The sequence below is a fragment of the Branchiostoma floridae genome, chromosome 17, assembly GCF_000003815.2.
Source record: "Branchiostoma floridae strain S238N-H82 chromosome 17, Bfl_VNyyK, whole genome shotgun sequence".
Classification (NCBI taxonomy): domain Eukaryota; kingdom Metazoa; phylum Chordata; class Leptocardii; order Amphioxiformes; family Branchiostomatidae; genus Branchiostoma; species Branchiostoma floridae.
The window spans coordinates 11972416-11991633 of record NC_049995.1 but is presented as its reverse complement, the minus strand read 5'-3'; the positions used below and the strand labels follow the sequence as shown (position 1 = coordinate 11991633).

The following is a 19218-nucleotide window of genomic DNA, read 5'->3' as shown; positions in this document are numbered from 1 at the left end:
CAAGCTACTTCAACTATTTCAATCCTTCAAACTATTTCATCCACAAAATTAGGCTAAGCTTAGACCACGTAAAAATCACATACACATATATAGGATAAATGTCGCCGTACCTGGTCTTAGTCCACTCATAGGAGACCACCCCCTGATCATCTGTGCTGTCTCCCCCGTCAAGCGTAGTGGTATCATCCGGTGATGTGAGTTCCTTGTCAGGCCCTGCATCTGCCACAGGAGGCTGGTTGTTTTCTGTGATGGTAACGAAAATGTACTTTGGATTAGGGGTGGGTACCAATACAGAAAATTCATGTCCAATCACAGTTCTGGACGTGAACCTAGACCTATTTGCGAATACGTGAAAATGGGCAATACTCAAAACAATGGTTCATTTTGCCACAAAGGAATCTATTTGGTGGAATATCCAACTCCCACTGGCATTTTAAAATCCTATAATTTAAGAACCCTGTCCAGAGTTACCACCTGTCCAAAAAGACCAAATTTTATAATTGGTACCCTGAGTGTTCACTATGGACGTGATTTGTTAATGCTTAGTAACGAATGAAGAAAAAAAATCCTACCAGGTTGCACAATGACAGTGACTGAGGCACTGTCCTCCTGGCCAGAGATGTCGGTAACAGTCAGGGTGAACGTGTAGTCTCCAACTTCCATGTTAGACACATGCAGGATGGATGATCTGGTGCCCTGATGGACAAGAACACAGAATTTGATATGTAACGACACCAAAACACAACATTTGCTGATTATGTCCAACATAGTAACATTTTACAAACACATGACTGTTTGTAACACAAATTCTCTAAATCTCCTGTTATTACACCATTGCAGATTCATTATTCAGACTCAACATTTCTCTTACAAGTCAGCTTAATTATTAGTGGATCTTTGGTTCGAAACAAGCATAGTGGCTCAAGGAAATCATACTTTTCAAAAGTCACATGAGAAAAATCTAATACTAGTAAATGAATAGCCACTGTTTGCTCTACAAATGAGTTCAATGATTGAAACAGTTTGGCCACTGGTACAGCAGTTGACAAAAGCTTAAAAGTTTTAAAATTTGTCAACTGCTGTACCAGTGGCTAAACTGTTTCAATCATTGAACTCATAATCTACTTGGCTTGTGATAGAAATTTGGGAGAGTGACTTGTGCTCTTCCCAATTAATATTGCAAAAAAGCAGTTCCCAATCTTCTCAACTCATAGTAAATCCAAACTGTTGAGAGTTTACAAACCTGCATGTCAGCCACAGCATCTCCCTCCTTGGCCCACTCATAGCTGACGATCCCTTTGTCATCTGTGCTCTTGGAGCCATTCAGGACAACTGAGTTCTGGGGCATCTACAATTAAATCATATATGTAGATGTTAAACATGGCATCAAATATGGAATGTTGATGATTAAATGTGGACTGTGATATTGGACAATTCATAATTACTATATTATTGTGATCATATATTCTATTTGTTTTATTATTAGTTTTTTCATAATAATTCATGTGATTCCTGTGTTTTCCTTTAGTTTGGGCCAGTGACAGGTTGGTTTGAGCTTAGTAGAATTTTTAATACATACTTGTCCTATAGGGCCAGATATTTTTTTTAAACCTGTACAATTCCATTCAAGTATTCAGCTTAACTGAACTTATGAAGAAAAATGGGGACAGTGAAATAAATTGACTTAACATAATACATTTTGTATATAGAATAACTCAAAATTCTACATTTACATGTACATACATGTAATAAGCTTAAATGGAATTTCCGTGTACTGACCTGAATGACCAGGTTAGGCCCAGCGTTTGCCACAGGTGGGTAGTCTGTCTCCTTGTGAACCGTAACGTTGGCGGTTGTGGAGTCTGTTTCTCCGTCCGAGTCCGTTACAGTCAGACTGGTGAGATGCAACATTACAAGAACCAACATCACCAGGGATGAAGGGTTTAGAAACACACTTTCCTGTTTAGACTCATAGAAAGCAACCATGATGTGTTACAGAGCTAACAGGAAACCACATAGAAGAAACAGTCTCCTGTCTACTCCAAGCTATTTGTTGTGCTTTTTAGACAACATTGTAACAGCTGGCAAATTAGCTATTCAGGGAATCCTATGTGAAAAATATCCAATAAACACTGAGCAGATTTTCTTGCACTATTTGCAACAATTGTATGACACAGAAAACTGAATTGCCCAATGTGAGTGAGCAAAATCTGTAGAGAAAGTGTACGAAGGTTTTTTTTTTAATGAAGTGAGAAATTTTTGTACGTGGCAGGCGATTATTGATTTGTTTGTATGCCTACCTTTTTTTTATGCCCCGAGGCAGAAAACCTGTTGCACACAATAAGCTGCATCAGAAAGTACTTTTTTGCAGCATTTCAACAGCTCAATCCAGATTAGTATGTCAACACTGACTCAAACTATATTTTGATTGCAAATTCTTTAGCCCAAGTAAATTTTCAAAGAATTTCTTATCTAGATTATTGCTTTGTGTCAACATACTAAAAAATATAATAATTCTTTGAGGAGTTGAGTTATCTTTATCTGGTATAGATACTTATTAGACATCACAGGGATATCTTCTTTCAAATCAGAAAACATTTTATAGACACACCATCAATTTGCTATTGACAATTCCAATCAATATCTTAACTGCAGCTAAAAAGTAAAAGATTTTTCATTTTCAAAACATTACCTGTTCATTTAAAGGTGATTAGTAAGTTGTTGATGATAGGACATGATTGAAGTTGCAATTACTGTGAAATTACCATTACAGCTGCACTAATGCTACGGACCGTTAAGGCACCAAATCAGGGAGTCTTGGAGAAACAGTTCCTATTATAAATACAGTGTGTACCTAAAAACGTAAGATCCAGGGATAAGACTGTTTGTCTTAAGACTTACCTGAAGACATAAGATCCAGGGATAAGATTGTTGAGCCTGAGGACGGGATAAGACATACCTGAAGACATAAGACCCAGAGAAAATACTGTCTTAAGACGTACCTGAAGACGTAAGACCCAGGAATAAGATTGTTGAGTCTGAGGATGCTCTCCTCCCCTGAAGCCTTCTCCTCTCTCAGGGGACCCTTCACCTCCTCCCAGTGGTAATCAACTATCGCATCATCGTCTGTGCTCCCTGTGAACACAATAAATAGTAAAGATGATTTCTCTGTTGTTGTGTTAAGCTTTGCAATAAGTTACTTGGGTTAGTTACTAGTAAAGACAAAGGCTGTACTTTTCTGTAAAGCACATGGAAGTGTTAAGTTGCTAACTGTAATGTGGGGGAAAAAAAGCATTTTCATTGTATCAAGACTGTAGATTAAAAGCCGCTGCAAAAGAAAATTATATATTCAGCAAAAATTGCAGAAAAGTGTTGAAAATTGATGCTGATAGTGTAGAATGTCAAAGTCACTTCCAAAATCCAAAAAGATCTGAATATCTTGTTTTCTATGCCATGCTCTGTGTTTTATTTCTTCAACCTTCCTCACCACTAATAATAATCACATCAAATCGACAGGGGTCATCCCAACGGACAGAGCCACATGAAAAGGTGGTATGAAGACTAGCTGACAGCTGCCTACTCCTGCGTCAGGGATCCCAGCAGCAGTATAATCAAACAATTGATATGAGCGAGTGACATGCCGTGTCTAGAAATAAAAACGTCAAATTGTCTTACGAGATCCATCGAGAATAGCAGCAGAGTTGGGCAGGGACACCTCCTGTTGTTTGGGCTGTACTATTGCTACCGGAGGGGTGTTGACTCTGGCTGGAGGCAGCACCGTAACGTTGACGAACCCCTCCCCATACTTGTCCTCTCCCACCACCGTAACCATGAACATGTAGTGTCCTGAAGTCAACTGTAGAAAAGAAAGAAAAAAAACTGATACATAGTACAATTTCATAATATACAGTAACTGTACTTTGCTGCATACATGTAGGTTGACTTGTTGAATAGCTTTCCTCTATAAAGTATAGTATGGTCTTGTGCTGTTTCTGCCATGTCCATCAATGTGCTAAATTGTAACCTTTTGGCATACATCGTCATCATACAGTAGAATTCCATAAAAAAACATGTAAACATAATTATGTTATCCTACTATTTTTCTAAAGCTGTAAAGGAATGTGAGAATGGAGGTGTAAAATGTTATTCCTAACATCACCAATCACTTTCTGTGCAACATTGTAAGTTGTTTGTACATCCATTTGCAGTGTACATCAGAATCAGTAGCTCCAGCCCTTGATAATAGCCTCCAGCTAGTTGGGTAGCCCTGGCTGTATTTCTCATGATTATACAGCCGAATAAATCAAATCAAAATCAAAATCTAGTAGACTTTTTGCAATGTAAACACTGTACATGTGCTCCCCCTAGCAGGATCAGGTAGAACTACAACAATTGTCCACCCTTCACACTACTAACATGAGATTATGGCCTTCTTACAGAACTAGGTCACTTGTCACAGTAGATACTACTTTAATCCTTCAGAAAAAACACAGACTTATACCAATAAAGCACGGTAGGGACAAGGAAATTACAAATCTGGGCCAGGCAAATCTTATCAGTAGTCAAACTTTCTCCAGGCTTTCCGCGCTGAAATGGGGGAAGACTAACTTAAAGTCTTTTTGGTCTGCAGTGACCAATTAAGTGTATACATGTATAAGCGTAAACGGTTTGCTTGGCACAGAATACACCATAAATCCGAATTATCTGGAATTATCCAGTTCAAAATATGTTCAAGAATGGCGGAGAAGGGGTGCGTACTTTATCTGAGTTTTTGCATTCTACATTTCAGCCTGCCCTAAAACCGGGGTGCTATTTGAATTGACACTACTTACCTACATTTTAGGTACACATGATTTCTGAAATATACAGAATGTTGGTGTGGGACCGCGTGGTGCAGTGGCAGCATTTGCAGCTCGAGACCAAGAGGTTGCGGGTTCGAATCCAGCTGCTGTGTTTCTGATATCTGGTATCACCGATCTTGTGCCCTTGGGAAAGGCACTTTACACGACTTTCCTCACTTAACTCAGGCGTAAATGAGTATCTAGTGGCCTTGTGTGGCTTGGTGGGGCTATGTGGCCGAGACAGGCCTTAGGGGCATGTTCGGGCATGAGCGGCACACGAGTCGGGGGTAGGAGAAACCCCTTACATCCTTGGTTGGAAGTCCTCCTAGGAGACGGAAACTCCGAACAACAAAGCTGCATCTGCTGGAGCCGCCTCACACGTTGCATACAGTTGCCCCTGTGAGACTTAGTGCTCCAGTAGACGAGAGGGTGGAGAAGGAATTGCACACCCCTCTTTCACCATAAAAATTAATGTGCAGGTCAGGCAAACAGGCAAATAGCCTGTCCGCCTCCTCATCTGTCCAATCGACAGGAGAAACCAAAAAAACAACAAACAGAATGTTGGTAAGAACATGTTTCATCTACAGGTACATGTACATTTGTATGTCTCTAATACTGCATTTCCAAGTACTGTACCTGTGAAAGGTGGACTGATTGAGTGTGCCGTCCCTCCATCTCTCCCTGATACTCCTCTGGACCAGACAGCAGGCTCCACTCGTACACATACTGCACACCTAAACAACAACGGCATAAAAAATATGATTTATTTCAGCACAAAACAAAGAGGACATGGTTATGTTTCCATTCTCTCTAGCTGTCCAGCAACCTAGACCAGGAGTTTTCAAAAAGCCAGGCATATTCATACACATATCATTAAAGAGATTTAAGTATACTATGACTAGGTCCAAACCTGTACAATCATGTACCTCTACCTGAAGAATTCATCAAAGTTAAATGTGGCCATCAATGATAACAGATACAGTAAAAGAATGATTATTTGGGCCTTAACCCCTAATTATTCAGCCATGTTTCCCAGTAGAATTCCTGGTTTCACCTAACAACAGTTGCCAAGAAAGGGTGAGTGAACTCTAGTGACCCCTGAAGTGGGTTAAACCACTTCTGTTTCTTTCATAGAACTGAATCTGTAACTATGCTGAACTAAAGATTAAAAAACTCTACTTTAAGGGACAAAAAACCTCACAAAGATTAAAATTTGAAGGACAATAAAGATATGATCCTGGATCTTGGTACATTATCACTCTTTCACAACTATCAATGTACAATGTTTGTGCCCAGTTCTTATAAAAAAGTAGGTCAAAACACTTGTCACAGACCCCTTGTTTAAAGATCTTATTTCACACATGTGGATTTCCCATAGTGAAACTATTACAGCTAGTAACACTTGCCACCATCATCTATGATACATTTTAAACATCTTTTATTAGTTTGCAAGAATCTTTATGACTTTTTGAAGGAGGTAGACACAGTCTGTAATAACTGTACATAAAACTAGGTTAACATAAAGCTAATATCTGGGATGGCAAGACATTGTATACAATGTATAGATATTTCCTCAATTACTTTATAGCAGATTCATTGCAAACTGTAGATTGCAAATGATGTAAACAAGTGATTGTAAACTTTAAGATGTAAAAAAAAATCTGCTACATTGGTCCAGGTTTTCCACAAGGACTGTCTGGTTTAGGCTGCAGCAAGTGACCCAAAAATCAGATCAGTACATGGGTGTGCCTAACTGTAAACCAGTTGTATGTTTTGGCACATTTTGCCTAAGAAACATTACTCTAAACTGCACTGATGGATATAGCAGACATTGGGACAAGTTAAGTCAAATCATCAGAATGTTATTTTTTGGAAAATCACTTAAGATTATAAAGACTTTCCCCAAGTCTTGAAATATTGACTTTTGGTGAAAGGTTTTCTTGACAATGTGTAATATTGTACATGTATGTTTAACTTTATTGTCAATGGAAGTCTACACAAATTAGCCGATTAAACTTTTCAGTGGATATAACATTACAATAGTCATGCACAAATGCAATGCAGATATTTTCCACCAAAGGAAGCAACTTTAGAGTGATATATGCAATGCTTTTTCGTAATTAGCATTACCTATTAATCATATATGATTGTTGCTACAAACCTTTCCACCTTGTCCTATATCCTGTTTATGACGCCCTGTACATTATTATGACTACAAGTTTCAGACACACATGTACAATTTGTATCCTGTTTATATGGGGCCTCAACAGAACAGGACGAGATAAACATGTTGACACTTGAAGTGATATAATTGCCAAAATCTGAGTCAACTTACATAGTACAATGTATGCAACTTTTCTTTTAAAATATTAGTCAGATAAAATTGATAATATCTACAAGGTTTATTGACAATTTTATCTAAATTCTCAATCCTGAAAATTATGAATGATAGAATTTGTTCAAGGACAAGTTTGTAACGGTATATCTAGTTAATATACAAAAATGTAGAAATTAGAGCGACGAATACATTTAACTGCTTCAAGTATCCATGATTGATTAACAAAGAAGCCTTCTACAACAAAAGGACTTTTAGCAATAATCATTATTATTATTTAATTGTAGGCTTCATACTTATATCTTTATTTCTAAATCTTGGAGAGAATTTTTCAGATGCACTTAGAATTTCTTTCCAAGGCTTTCTTTCTAGATTAAAAAAAAGATTTGTGATGTAATAACTTGTTTAGTACCTCAACATTTGCTTACAAGTGCACCTCTCCCCCAAATTTCTAGAACATTTAAGCAATCATTTGCATTTCACATGTAAACAACACACCACATTTAAAAGTAACACTAAACTGAGGAAACAAATAAACGAATATTCAGTTCTCTCTCAAACAGAATTTCTTTAACACTGACGTGCACATGTTTAAATTTGTATGATACAGTCATGTAGATACTAGATAATACTCTATCAGACATGTAGATATACTTTTGAACATGAGCTTTTAAATAATTCAGTAACATACGTTCCATATGTATGATATCAAGGGAATGGTGATCTTCAAAATGACGTAATATGGTAAATACTATTCTGTAAAATGTTGGCATTTATGGTGTTCCAATGACTTACACATGTATGCCTTGAATTTGTACAATGTAGGTTTTAAAATTGAAACTGTCAGTGAACAATGTCTGAATATTAAGGGAAAATAATTGTCTATGAAATAAATCATTACTTACTTAATTCAGTCAGGATAAATTCAGTAAAAATTTTAAATCAAGAGAGTCCAAAATGACTGAAATTTTAACATCTGCAAAATGTCTGATTATAACAGAAAGTTATAGGCACAGAATCATGTACCATTGGACAACTGTATAACAGGGGTCCTGTACATTTTGAAGTTATTCTAACCAACTGTACATATGGACCACTTGTCTTTTTTGCTTCATGGTCCCTTAAGAATAATATTTTCTATCGGTAATGAAGTAATAAGAATCCTGTATATACATAAGTGACCACTTGTCCACATACAGTAGGCCAGATTATATCAGTCCCCTGAGTGGCCTTCTTGGTCAGTTTTGACTGTATCTACCACGATAAGTGCAACAGTTATGCAACACGACATTTGACACATACCATATCACCTGGCAAAAGGCAACCCTTTTTTTATACCCTATTCAAGGAGCCCTATTATAAGCAGTGATGCATATCTTATGTCCTCATTGTTAAATGCTTTAGAGTGGTCTTCTTGTGGGCAGTTTTGACTGTATCTACCACGATAAGTGCAGCAATTACACAATACCACATTTGAGACATACCACGTCACCTGGCAAAAGGCAACCCTTTTTCATAATGCCAACCCTTTTTTAATACCCTAATCAGCGATGCATATCTTATGTCCTCATTGCTGAATGCTTTAGATTAACTCTTTTGCACTAAATAGTGGTCCATTCACTCAAGTGTGCCTGACTGTACTGTGGACACTCCGGTTACAATTAGAAAACATCAGACTATGAATAATTAATAGCTGACAGGGCCATGTTGCATTTTTTTTACGCAGCATGATATCATAACACTGTCTTTTCAGGTATTGAAACATTGAAGCTGTAAAAACATAACCTTTCCACCATTTTAGTGTCAAATCACAATAAAAAAATTTGAAGAGAAAGTATCAAACTGGTAAAGAAAGCTGTTTCCAAAAGTAGGTTAGGAGAATAGGATTTTTTTACATAGCATAATATTAGACTCTTTTCAGGTGTATACAATTGAAATATTGAAGCAGTAAAAACATGACCTTTCCACCATTTTAGTGTTGAATTCACAATATTAAAGGATGTGAAGAAAAAGTATCAAACTGGTAAAGAAAACTGTTTCCAAAAGTAGGTTAGGAAAATAGGATTTTTTTTTTTACACAGCAATATTATCAGTCACTGTGTCTTTTCGGGTATATACTATTGTAACTTTAAAGCTGTAAAAATATAATCTTTACTCTAATTTTTTGTGTGTGTCAAATCACAATAATAATTGTTAAGAACAGGTATCAAAGTAGCATACAAGACTGTTTTTAAAAAGTACAAAATGTAGGTTAGGAAAATAGGCAAAAAATTGATATGAAAAGCAAGCAAAGCTATAACTCTGGTAAATATTTCAGTCATTCAAACAAGATTTAGACATGATAATTGAAAGAAAATTGAAACATATTTGGAGCTAATTCCTCTCCTTTTTTATCCCATTATAAAATCTTTTCTGATGGGAAATAGAAAGCAGTTTTGGTCAGACAGACAGAAGGGGTAAACTGGTTTCAGAAGTATGTTAGGAAGAAAGGCAAAATAAAAGCAAACAAAGCTATTATCCCAGTAAATATATTAGTCAGTGACACTCGAACAAGATTTGGAAATGATAAAGAAAAATAAATTTTGGAGCTAACTCGTCTCCTTTTATTCCACTATCATTTTTTGCTGATGGGAAATAGAAAGCAGTTTTGGTGAGACAGACAGAAGGAAGGCTCAAGGCTTGGGATGATTGACAGCCCCATGGGACAACAACAGGTCCTGGGAACTCCCAGGCTTTTTGTGGAATTTATTCAGGTCAACTAAAAGGCTTCCCAGACACACATGTACATGTACAGGTACATTTAGTATGAAAGTCTACAATTATTATGAAAGCCTACAATCATTGACACATTATTTTTCTTCAATTGTTCCAGTGACTCTATTATCTTAAGTGTTAATCCAAAGTGTATACTTTATAGTAGGTAAAGTTAACCCCACAAAAATTGCTATAAAACATATTTGCAGACACACTCTGAAATAAGCTAGAAAATTTTGTATACTCTCAAAATGGCCTTTTATATTGAAATATTGAATATTCTTGAAAAGTTGCAGATCTCAAAACTATGTAAAAAGATGTAAATTGATCTTCAACCGACACCATACTATACAGACATGAAAATGTGAATTTATCCACAATATTCTGTTATCAAAAGACATTTAAAGTGCATCTATACAAATCACATATTTATGAAAGGTTTAGTACTACAATATATCCTACCTTCTGGAGGCTCCGGCACAGTGAAGCCGTGTAACGTCACACTGTTCTGTGGCAGTTGGATGACTTTATTCTCTCCGGCCGACACCACAAGTTGGCTGACTGTGAGAGAGAAACAACAACACACCAGTAGTGAAACACCAACCCAAACTCGGCAGTGTGCATGAAACATTGGTCACTTGTGGGGACTGAAGGGGACTCTCAGCTGAGAAGGACCTGGTGTGTAGAACTGGGTTGTGATGTGGGCATAGAAATGCAAATGAGAGGGTCATCTAGGGGTTTCACAGGCTACTGGAATTGATGTATACATCCTGGTAGAGTTATAGGGAGGATATTGGTTATACTATAGCTACAAAACTGTTTGGGCTGAATTAAATGGATTGACCTGTTTTTGTCGAGAATAAGAAATAATCTTTAATTTGTTTTTCAAGAAGCCATAACAACAAATTAAAGTAGAATGGTTCATTTCATACATATACATGGGTATACTAAAACAACATAATATTGCAGACTGTTATACCTTGCTGTAAAACTGGCTGAATTTATTTAGTTTTAGTCATAAAATAGGGCAGTAATCATTATAGTTTCTAAAATGTGATACATTTCATTTTCATTGGTATTCTGTTTCCTACTATCAGGTCTAAATTTTTTACTACTTTTGTATTCAACATAATTCATAAACCTAATCCAGCATTATCTGACAGTCTGTTATCTACATCTTGATTATGATTAATTGTTTTTAATTGACCCCAGGGACAATAACGACATCGTTTAATCACCACTATGATCAAATCAACTCAAACTCAACAGTCATTGTTTGCAATATATTTGCCACTTTTACAGTACAGTGGATTATACCATTCTCCCAAAGGAGCGGGGGTGATTATATCTTGCCATGAGGGACTTGTGATTATTATTTCTATGCTCTGCTTTAATCCTATCCTGTGGTGCCCATAAAAATACCACATAATCCTTCTTAGTATTCGTTTTCCAATAAAATCTTTTATCCCAATAAAACAAAACTAGTACTGTTATGTTCTTGTTTTTTCTTGTACATATAAAAGTGCTATTCCGGAGTAAGATTATTGTAAAATAATGCAGCAATGTACTGCGTATATAAATAATATAGGTCATGTTCCCTATCTAACATAGGATTGACTTAACAATACAATTTGGAAAAGGGAAAGAGGGGGTATTTTCTTTTACACTGTTCTTTTACTCGCGTATTGTCATAGTCTGCATAGACTGACTGACAGTTACTGTAGTAGTTGTACTTTTACAATACATGTATGCATTCTAATCTAAGTATTGTTAATATTTCTAAGTTAATAAGAAGGACTTAATTCAGGGGTAGGACTTGGAGGAATGAGTTCAAATTGTAGAAAATTCATGTAGTAAGTCAATACAAAATCTTTAGAGCACAGGAAACATTTAAGAAGTTACAGTAGTCTGCCCCATACTGAGAGTATTTAGGAATGCTTGAGGGAAATTCCAGCGCCCAGGTTGATATCCTGTACACAGTGACCCTGAGAACCCAGAGTCTGATAGATAGTCTACCATCTGTCTATCATCTGTGCTGGGGACAAACCATTCTTTCTGTTCAAATAATTCATTATTATATAATATATGTAACAACTTAGGGATTGTACATTTCTAATCCTTGAGGGGCATAACGAACACTTTTATTAACATCGGATTTTTAGACTAGAGCTAGCATCACCAAGCAAGAAAGTAGTTCACAAAACATGTCTGCAAGTCTAAAAAAAATGATATTTTTGCTGTTGTTCTCTCCATCAGTGCGCGATTATTTGGATTGGTAGTAAATGGTTGCAAGTCACCAAAGCCTATCCATTAACATCATTTTTCAAGGGATGCTGACCTCAGCCACATTATCACAGCAGAACTTTGCTCACTGATGGAGGTCAGGGCTGAGTGAGGAAGAATAACCCATTGTTTGACTTGATGGCATCACCAGATGTCCTCATTCAAGGTTCAAGTCTCATCCAAATGAATACAATCATGTTAACTGTACATTTTCAGGCAAAATATGCTCAAGTCTGCAAGCTCTACTGGGCATTTTCAGCCAGAATACGACAGGTCCCTCTTGACCACTCCATGATCTATGGACTGATGTTTTGAGGTTAGCCTTGTTTTTAATCATCTTATGGATACCCCCTTTGCCAAATGCTATATGGAATAGACATTTTGTGAAAAACAACCTCAGCACTATATTTACAAAGCATAAAATGCAGTTGACAAAACTATCTAAAAGATCCTGTTCAATACAGCTGCCAACAGACTAGTGTAAAATTTTGTGTACGTGGCACGTCCAAGTTTCGTGCAAACATTTCTGTGATGTCAGTAGAGGCTTGAAAAAGGAAAATTAAAAAAGGAATTCATTTCATGTACATGTATATGTATTATAATAGCACTATGAAGGAATAGGAGGGGATCTCTGGCAATTTATATTGAATGGTCACTACCATAAATCATATATATCATAAAAACTGAATCATTACTCCAATGTGACATATCATGAATCTTTTACTGTTTGAGATTTCACATGAGATTGTAATTGAGTCAGACTTATTGAATGAATAAAGTTTGTAGAGTAACTCCAAACCCTATAAAATATCTTTCTACATGTTGTGTTGCCTGAAACATGGTAACTTGTCCCAGATTTTTCAGCTGGGTTCTTGGTATTTTTTCAACTGACAGCACTCCAAGTTCTTTTTTAAGTTTGCCCACAAAAATGAGATTTTATGGATTACATCTGAATGATACTTGACTTTGGCCTTGTCCATACAGAAAATGTTTGTATCCAATTTTTAAAATTTAGAATAACAACATGTCCATAAGTTAGAACCAGTAGAACTAACTGATCTAAAAGGTAAACAATAAAAATTGATTTTGTGACATTGTTAAAAACTAAGAAATTGTCATAGAAAACCAGAACAGGTGATATCTAAACCAGACGTCCTGTTGCAGTACCTCAGAAAGCTACCAGGTGGGCCATAATCTGATAACTTCTTCATTTTCCTAACACCAGTACAAATCTACCAAATATCATAAAGATCCATATCACAACTTCTTGAACTTTTCTGCTCACAAACAGACACACAAGCAGTCCTTTTGTCAAAGGTAACAAGTGTTGATATTGAATTTCCTCCCTCACAGTTAGAATTTCCTCTGCTTACTGTCATCTATACTAACAGATGAGTTCATATGACCTTGAAGATCAAAGGTAAGTAGTACCAGACATTTGATCATGGCTGGAGGAAGACATGTCCCTAAGGCTATCCTCACACTCTTTATCAAAACCACCTGAAGAGTCTGGGTCCAAACATTTACGGGTCCAGGAGTGTCTGACTAGGAAAGGGCAAGATAGGGGTTTTAAAAACACTCCTACAGTGCATATGAACATGAAGTTTCTATAATGCTAGACCCCTTTTATGTCCTAAACCTTGGTTTTAAACTTCTGAGGAGAGAAAAAACAACTTTTTGATTGGCTGTGTTTTGACTTACCGTAAATTCAGGTAAGTTAAGATTTATTCAATTAACACTTAGGGGGTGATATGAGGAATTCACAGTGCCTCAAGTCCACAATTGGCACATTGACAGGAAAATCTGAAATGTTTGGGGTCCAAAATTACGCTGATCATGAGAAGAAGTTACAGCAAAAGTATGGCTACTGCTCACCAATATACAGTACGTTTTGTTTAAAAGCAAGAGGCCGGTGAAGTGATTTTCAAAGCAAAAGTATACCTTGGTCTCCTACTGGTAACCATATCACAGGACTAAGTAGGTGTGGGAAAAGTTGGGGTGTGTGTCCCTGAAACTTGGATAGGTTTACAAAGGGTCCCCATGGGGTTTTACCAGCTTCATTAGGTTACATAATTACTGGGGACAGACATGTACTTAAAAGTTGTAAGCTGTAGTGGAATTTAAAAAAAACTGTCAACTCAAAAATTATACTTGCTTGAAAAGTAAAACGGTAGAAGAAGAAACTGATTTCATCTTTTAATTTCATCTCTAGTTCCCCACACTATGATTCTGTTAAAAGACCAATAAGTATTTCTATCATTTATCATATTATAGAGATGCTATTGGAAGAAACTGTTCACATATATTTTACTAATGCACAAACTCAATAGTAACAGTTCAGTCATTATTTGGAATTCAACTGTTCAAAAGCTCCCCCTACCTGTTGAAGGAGTTGTTGCATCCACCCTCTTGGGTGTCCTGGGCAGTGGCACCAAGGGGGTGGTGGCGTTCTCCGGGACCCCCTGGGACAACAGCAGGGGGGCTGTCACATCTAGGGGGGTCAACTGTAGCAAGGCACAAGCATATCAATATCACATCATATAATTATCGAGCCTGATGTAAACTCATTTCATTGCAACAGATTTTTAAGGTATATCATAACAGGGGAACATGTTTTGACAATGTTTTAAGCTTGCAGCTGTAACAGTTTTGTACTATAGTTGCAATAGGGTGGAAATACATCAAAACAGTGTCTAAAAAAACAACAGAAAAATAAAACCAACGCAGACATTTTAAGACTTATTATCGTATCAACTTTACGCAAGGTTTTTAAAATTATGTCTTACATAAATACAGTACGGCAACTTTTTATACAAATTCTTAATTACATCTATTGTATAGTACTGTAGCTAATCATTTTTTAAGAGAAAATTGATGAAAAGAAATGATAAATATTGAGGCTGGCATTTTTTACCTGTTGTCTTGCAGTAGTGGGCTCGTGTCCATCTCCCTCTAACAGCATGTCTTCAGGCATATAAGGTGTGGTTTCTTCCTCTCCCTCTTCCTTACCTGAGGCACATGAGGTACGAGATAAGGCACATGCATTTTTATGATATTCTGTATGAGAATTGTTAGTACTTGTAACTGTGATATGCTGTGTATGTTATACCCAGTGTCCATGTTTTCTGAGTATGTAATTTTGGTACTCCTGGAAGAGTAGCTGTCGCATGTATCTTCGACAGCTAAAGGAGTTAATGAAACAATAATCCAGGGCTTGAAATCCTTTTTTCTGCATACCTGCACTGGTGCAGGTAACATTGAAAATTACCTGCACCAGACAAATTTTACCTGCACCACTTTAATTTGGCAAGTATGGATTGTGCTAAAATTGTTCAGGAACCATTGCTAGTTTGTCTTCTATACTTTATAGGTGGTAACAGTCAATGCAGCTAATAACATAATCCATATACGACATTTACGTAAAAAATTCCGTACACATGGACAAGTGCAGGTTAGGTGCTGGTAGACACCAGAAATACATGTACCTGCACAGCTCCAATTTTACCTGCACTAACCTGCATATGCAGGTGGTATTTCGAGCCCTGCCAGTACCTTGGACCAGTGCAGGTTAGGTGCAGGTAGACACCAGAAATACCTGCACAACTCCAATTTTACCTGGCGTGTACTAACCTGCATATGCAGGTGGTATTTTGAGCCCTGAATAAACAATACACAAATAAACAGTTCCTTACCCCTGGTGGTCCCCTCCACCCCCGGCTGTGCCAGTGTGCTGGGTTCAGGCTGTCCATACCCGGTAGTGAAGGGCCTTCCCCTGGTGGTGAGTTCAGGGTACAGGTACCCCATGTTCGCTGGGGTGACTTTAGAAGGGATGTGTTGGTGACTGGTGGTGGTCAGGGTTTTGTCCATGTTCTCTTCCATATCACTTTCTAGAGTCTCTGGATCTGTATTTATTATGACATAATGTATAACATTATGGGTTAGGAATGTGTACCTAAATCATAGAATATCAGGTACAGGTACTGGAATAGAGGTTTAGGTACAGGTCCGGACCGGACTGTACCTGTACCCAAACTATTTGCCAAATCTAGTCCTGTAGTCTTTTATGACAGTAACAGTGACTGGGAGCTAGTATACGGGGCTTTCTCATACCAGGGTTTTTATCTCAAAGTATTAGAGCATTGCTCATTCAAAAAAACATTCAATGCTTTAAATTTCTTTTTAAGTACTAAATTTCTAGCCTGGAGTCCAGCCTTGCAGTTCCCTTTGGTCCAGACCAAAGTGAACAAGGCAGACCTCCAAGTTACTGACTCAGAGTTTCCATCTTAGTGGTAGAAATAACACGTTTTCAGTTAACAAAACTAGTCAAAAAGTTTGTGTAAGTACATCTATTCAGAGTATCATACAATAATGTTCTGGTATTTCGGATCTGTACCTACAAGTAAAGGAATTTCACTGAACTGTGCAGGTATAACTGACTACCAGCACACATCCATAGCTTCAATGGACAGTATAAATATCATAATATTATGTGAGGCAAAATACATGCATGACTATGCATACATACATACATGTAGATAGATACATCACAAGCACATACAAGTACATGCATCAGCCAACAATGTAGACAATATCCCAGCAACGCATGTATTTTGCAGTTAAGCCATGCTCAAGTACAAAAACATTCACAGCTCCCACGTGAAAGTTTGACATGTTAGTCACAACAGCAAGCTTTACACAGACGAAGAGCAAACACAAATGCCTGAATATCCCAAACACCCCTCTCCCACGTGCAGAGAGCCCCTCTCCGAACGCTGTGTAACCACCGAACACCGATCACGTCACCCGGAATTCAGTCACTGTTTCCACTTTCTTAGATGTGGTCTTTTTTATTACACTACTCTACAGTGCCACCTATTGGAAATTTCTTGCACTGCAGCCTAAAACTTGATAACTGCCATGATTGCAACAAATACTAAGACTGGAAGGCCGATTCCTGTTTTTTCTTCTTCTTCATCATGATAATAAACAAAGTAGAGGATTTATATCAGAAAAAAGGAAGTTTTGGAAATGAAAATGATTTTAATATTGCACTTCTACTTGCCATTTGTTGTTTAGTTCCTTTGCTTAGTGTCATAGTCTGGATAGACTGTAGTAGTAGCACTTGCCAAAATCTATTTTTATATAGCTCTTTCACCAAAAGCCACATCAAAGAAAGTCAAGAACTAAATGTGACTGCACCTATTCGCTGTTCGCTTACCTACGCAGATGTTACCCCGTAACGCGTCCCGCAGTAACCCTCCCTTACACTGGCATTTAAACGAGACATCCGGGCCGTTCAGGTGAACTTTGCACTCCTGGTCCAACGGACAGTTGTCGCGAGGGTATACCGTACAATCCTCATCGTATTCTACAATATGCAATGGATTATCCAAGATGGCGGCAAAAGTTAATATGTTAAAGAGCGTTTCCATTCTGTTTCCATCTTAATGAAGCTGGCAGTTGCTAACCGCCATATTGGTGGCCCTATTTGCATGTCATTATGAAGAGTACTAGTAAAGCATACATAACATTTTGTGTAACTGTTTTATAGAAAGTGTTGATTATTATAGGTTCTGGTAAATATTACAGTGTACTGTATATTTTCTATTCTGTAAGCTGCAAACATGTTAAAGTAATTATTTCAGACAATCTTAAAATACCTAAAAACATTTCCATGATTCATACGATCATAGGAATGCAAATTGGGACACCAACATGGCTGATAGACACAGCGGTGACATCACATAAAAACACACACTAGACAACACAAACTTGATGTTGAAAATTGAAGAAAGCATCTGCTAACCATGCAATAGCTCTATACTCAGACAATGCTATCTTCATAATCACACCCATGTATATGTACATGTATATCATAGTATACGGGGAAACATGCTATTTTCATTGACATGTATAGCTTTGGCAAAAATTCAGATTAAAGTCTTGTTAAAGTTGATTACAATCTTTCCAAATTCAAAGATTTTTTTAGTACAGGACAACCATCAGCAATTATAGCAAATTGTTTCAAGCCACAGAATATAACGTTAAACTTTGGATAACATATCACTGTTATCATACGACATGATCATCACATGATCATCACAACTATAACATGTCCATCACATGATCATCACATCACCACAACCCAGGGCTCTAGCCAGCTCGAAATTTTTTTCCGTCAGCCAACTCCAATCGTCGCGAAAACACTATTTCAGGAGTTAGAGAGACTGAATGAACTGAGACCTTGAAAATTGGGTTTTAATGAGATTATCGTATGCGAAAGGGCACCGACACACTTCGTCAACAATAATAACAATAGCAAGACAAACAGTGTGTGGCTTTTACGGCCATTGACGGCATCCCCAAGCCGCCTGTAGCTTCCACCAAGGAGCTTTTATCAGATTTTTGTCCGTCAAGGTTGACAGATTGGCTTTAAAATTTTTCCGTCAAACGCAGCAAGTTTCCATCAATTGACGGAAAAACGGACGCTGGCTAGAGCCCTGCCACAACACGACTATTACATGACTATCACATGACTATCACATGATCATCACATGACTATCACATGATCATCCCTGAACCCACCTTTAGGTTTCATCCTCTCCACAGCCACCATAAACGAGTTCTCAAACTTGTCCGAGTCTCGGTGCACGGCTTGGCACGCCTCTTGGCTCAAACAGTCCACGGTGAAACATGTGCTTTCGTACATCCACGCCACATCACAGTCATCGTCATCACAGCACCTCTCCGTGCATTCCTGTATTGAGGACACGGTGCCCACGTTGTTGAAGGTCCCGGCATCCACCCCGGCCGAGGGGGTCGACTGGGAGTACAGCATTCCGTCCCTACAGTCTGATCCATATGCTGCTAAAGCTGGGAAGACAAAAAAAACATTCAATTTGTTACATCAACATCTCTTCTACAAGGAAGCTTCAGAGCAATTCTGAGTCCTCACAGTGGGTATGTCATTCCCTCATTACACTGTCTGCTTCCTGTGCTGCTAAA

At 37.6% G+C, this 19218-nt stretch overlaps 1 protein-coding gene across 3 annotated transcripts in view; it reads right to left on the bottom strand.

Annotated features, from left to right (window-relative positions):
- The window catches only part of LOC118404640 (dyslexia-associated protein KIAA0319-like), a 34873-nt gene that overhangs the window by 7168 nt on the left and 8487 nt on the right, over positions 1–19218 (bottom strand). For 2 of the 3 annotated variants that reach the window (XM_035803875.1, XM_035803876.1), the window contains exons 3-15: positions 18799–19086; positions 17432–17581; positions 15906–16115; positions 15128–15222; positions 14594–14717; positions 10393–10491; positions 5478–5575; positions 3676–3856; positions 3003–3135; positions 1780–1894; positions 1244–1348; positions 573–696; positions 111–243 (exon numbers count right to left, since the gene is read on the bottom strand). In XM_035803875.1, coding sequence (XP_035659768.1) covers positions 111–243; positions 573–696; positions 1244–1348; positions 1780–1894; positions 3003–3135; positions 3676–3856; positions 5478–5575; positions 10393–10491; positions 14594–14717; positions 15128–15222; positions 15906–16115; positions 17432–17581; positions 18799–19086 — 1855 coding nt within the window. The remainder of the gene's footprint in view (positions 1–110; positions 244–572; positions 697–1243; positions 1349–1779; positions 1895–3002; positions 3136–3675; positions 3857–5477; positions 5576–10392; positions 10492–14593; positions 14718–15127; positions 15223–15905; positions 16116–17431; positions 17582–18798; positions 19087–19218) is intronic. The other variant, XM_035803877.1, reaches the window with a different exon arrangement.